We start from the raw sequence: 1,996 nt of genomic DNA on the forward strand, positions 1-1,996 counted from the left end.
GGGTGCCGTCAGAATGAGAGCTGATAAAAACATCACAATAATCCACAGCTCTCCAGTCCGTCAGAGAACATCTGGAGAAGACAGATTTTGTCTGAACTATGTACTAATGCTTTCTGACGGCACCCATTCACTGCAGAGCATCCATTGCTGAGACGCTGAATGTTACATCTCTCCAAACCAGGCCTACATTGTCAGCAAATCGTCACTTTTACGTGAACTATTTATTTTATGATGCAACTTGTTTTAATTTTTTATTAATTATATTTACATTATAAAAGTGTAAATGTAGACTATTGGGACAAACGAGTGCCAGCTAGAAACAAGATCAGTGAAAGTACATTCCAATTAAACCGTGTCTTGAAACTTAAATTCATATTTATTTCTATTTTAATGTATGTGACTAACTAATGGACTACTGAGCATTAGACCGGTTTAAGCACTCTGTCTGATCTGCATGAAAATAACAACCCTTTCTTAAGCACTGAACGCCTTAAAGACAACTGAAAGAAATGGGAGAGTTATGCTGGGTACTTAAACAATAAGCATTAAAGGGATAGTTCACCCAAAAATGTAAATTCTGTCTTTAATTAGGGGTGTTCGGTTCCTCGACTGTCCGAAACACTGTAATTAAGCTAAATGAGTTATGAATTTGTCACTTTATAATGAGTCAGGGGATGGCGCTGTTGTCTTAAACAGCATTGATATTAAAAATACATAAATTACATTTACATTTAGTCACTTAGCAGACGCTTTTATCCAAATGAGGACAATAGAAGCAATCCGAATCTACACGAGAGCAATATAACGAGTCTCAGTTAGCTTAACACAGCACACGGAACAAGGTTTTGTTATTATATAATAAATAAAAAGCAAATGTATAGAATAGAGCAAGCTAGTATCGGAGGCCTTTTGTGCTTTTACAAAACAACACAAAACAAATAGAGAGAGAACACAAAAAGATTAGAGAAGCTAGTGTTTTTTTTTAAAGATGCAAAAATGCATACGAGTGTAAACTTACTGATTTGTTTGTTATGTGAGTTTTTAACGATTTAAGGTTAATGGTTGAAGACGAATAGCCCAGGTTAACCATGGAAAACCACATAGCGTTAAACATAACATCGCATCAACTAAACTGCAAAGCTGTCGCAGAAGCATGCATAATCACAAATTAAATTTACTGTGACTGCTATTTATTTATTTCTAAAGTAACCTTCACGAAGGGTAAAAGTATGGGGGAGAAGTCGTTTCAAAAATATCTTGATCCGTGTTCCGAAGCTGAGCGGAGGTCTTGCGGGTTTGGAGCGACGCGGGGATGAGTAATCGGTGACAGAAGTTCCATGTTTGGGTGAACTAACCCTTTAAGCGCGTCTTGAGGAAGTTGGTCATGTCTGGTCGAGCACGTCGCAGTTTTACAGTATCGCTTTGCATTGTGGGTAACGAGGTGTCTTCTGGCTGAGATCTTGCTCATTCGCTGCCGCTGGTGTTTCAGGAGTCCTACCCGTCGACGCCGCCGATATGGTTCGTGGAGTCCGATGACCCGAGCCTGACTGGAGTGCTGGAGCGGCTGGAGGACGTCAGGAGGAGCAGCACACTGGTAACATAGTTATGGGTTTTTCTTGTTTTTCTTCTCAGAGTTATTGCCGTTTGATTATAACTAGGGATGTAACAATTAACCGCGAGCCGGTTGAAAATCGATTCAAATACGTGACGATTCAAATCGGTTGAGATGCTAAAGCAGGGCTGCCCGAACTGGGTCCTGGAGGGCCGGTGTCCTGCGGAGTTTAGCTCTAGCTTGCCTCAACACACCTGCTGGAAAGCTTTTAGTATGCCTAGTAAGAGCTTGATTAGCTGCTTCAGGTGTGTCTAATTGGGGTTGGAGCTAAACTCTGCAGGACACCGGCCCTCCAGGACCGAGTTTGGGCAGCCCTGCGCTAAACAAATCGTGATTCAGTTAGGTGTAAGAGTTTATATGAATGTATGTCTGAGGGGAACTTAC

General features: G+C 41.1%; 1 protein-coding gene across 1 annotated transcript in view; it reads left to right on the forward strand.

The window, feature by feature from the left end:
• The window catches only part of LOC107567491 (ubiquitin-conjugating enzyme E2 Q2-like), a 23,114-nt gene that overhangs the window by 12,017 nt on the left and 9,101 nt on the right, over nt 1–1,996 (forward strand). The window contains exon 2 of the mRNA XM_016253186.1: nt 1,490–1,594. Within this exon, the coding sequence (XP_016108672.1) occupies nt 1,490–1,594 (105 nt within the window). The remainder of the gene's footprint in view (nt 1–1,489; nt 1,595–1,996) is intronic.

The sequence above is a fragment of the Sinocyclocheilus grahami genome, unplaced genomic scaffold, assembly GCF_001515645.1.
Source record: "Sinocyclocheilus grahami isolate Dianchi unplaced genomic scaffold, SAMN03320097.WGS_v1.1 scaffold1163.1, whole genome shotgun sequence".
NCBI lineage: Eukaryota > Metazoa > Chordata > Actinopteri > Cypriniformes > Cyprinidae > Sinocyclocheilus > Sinocyclocheilus grahami.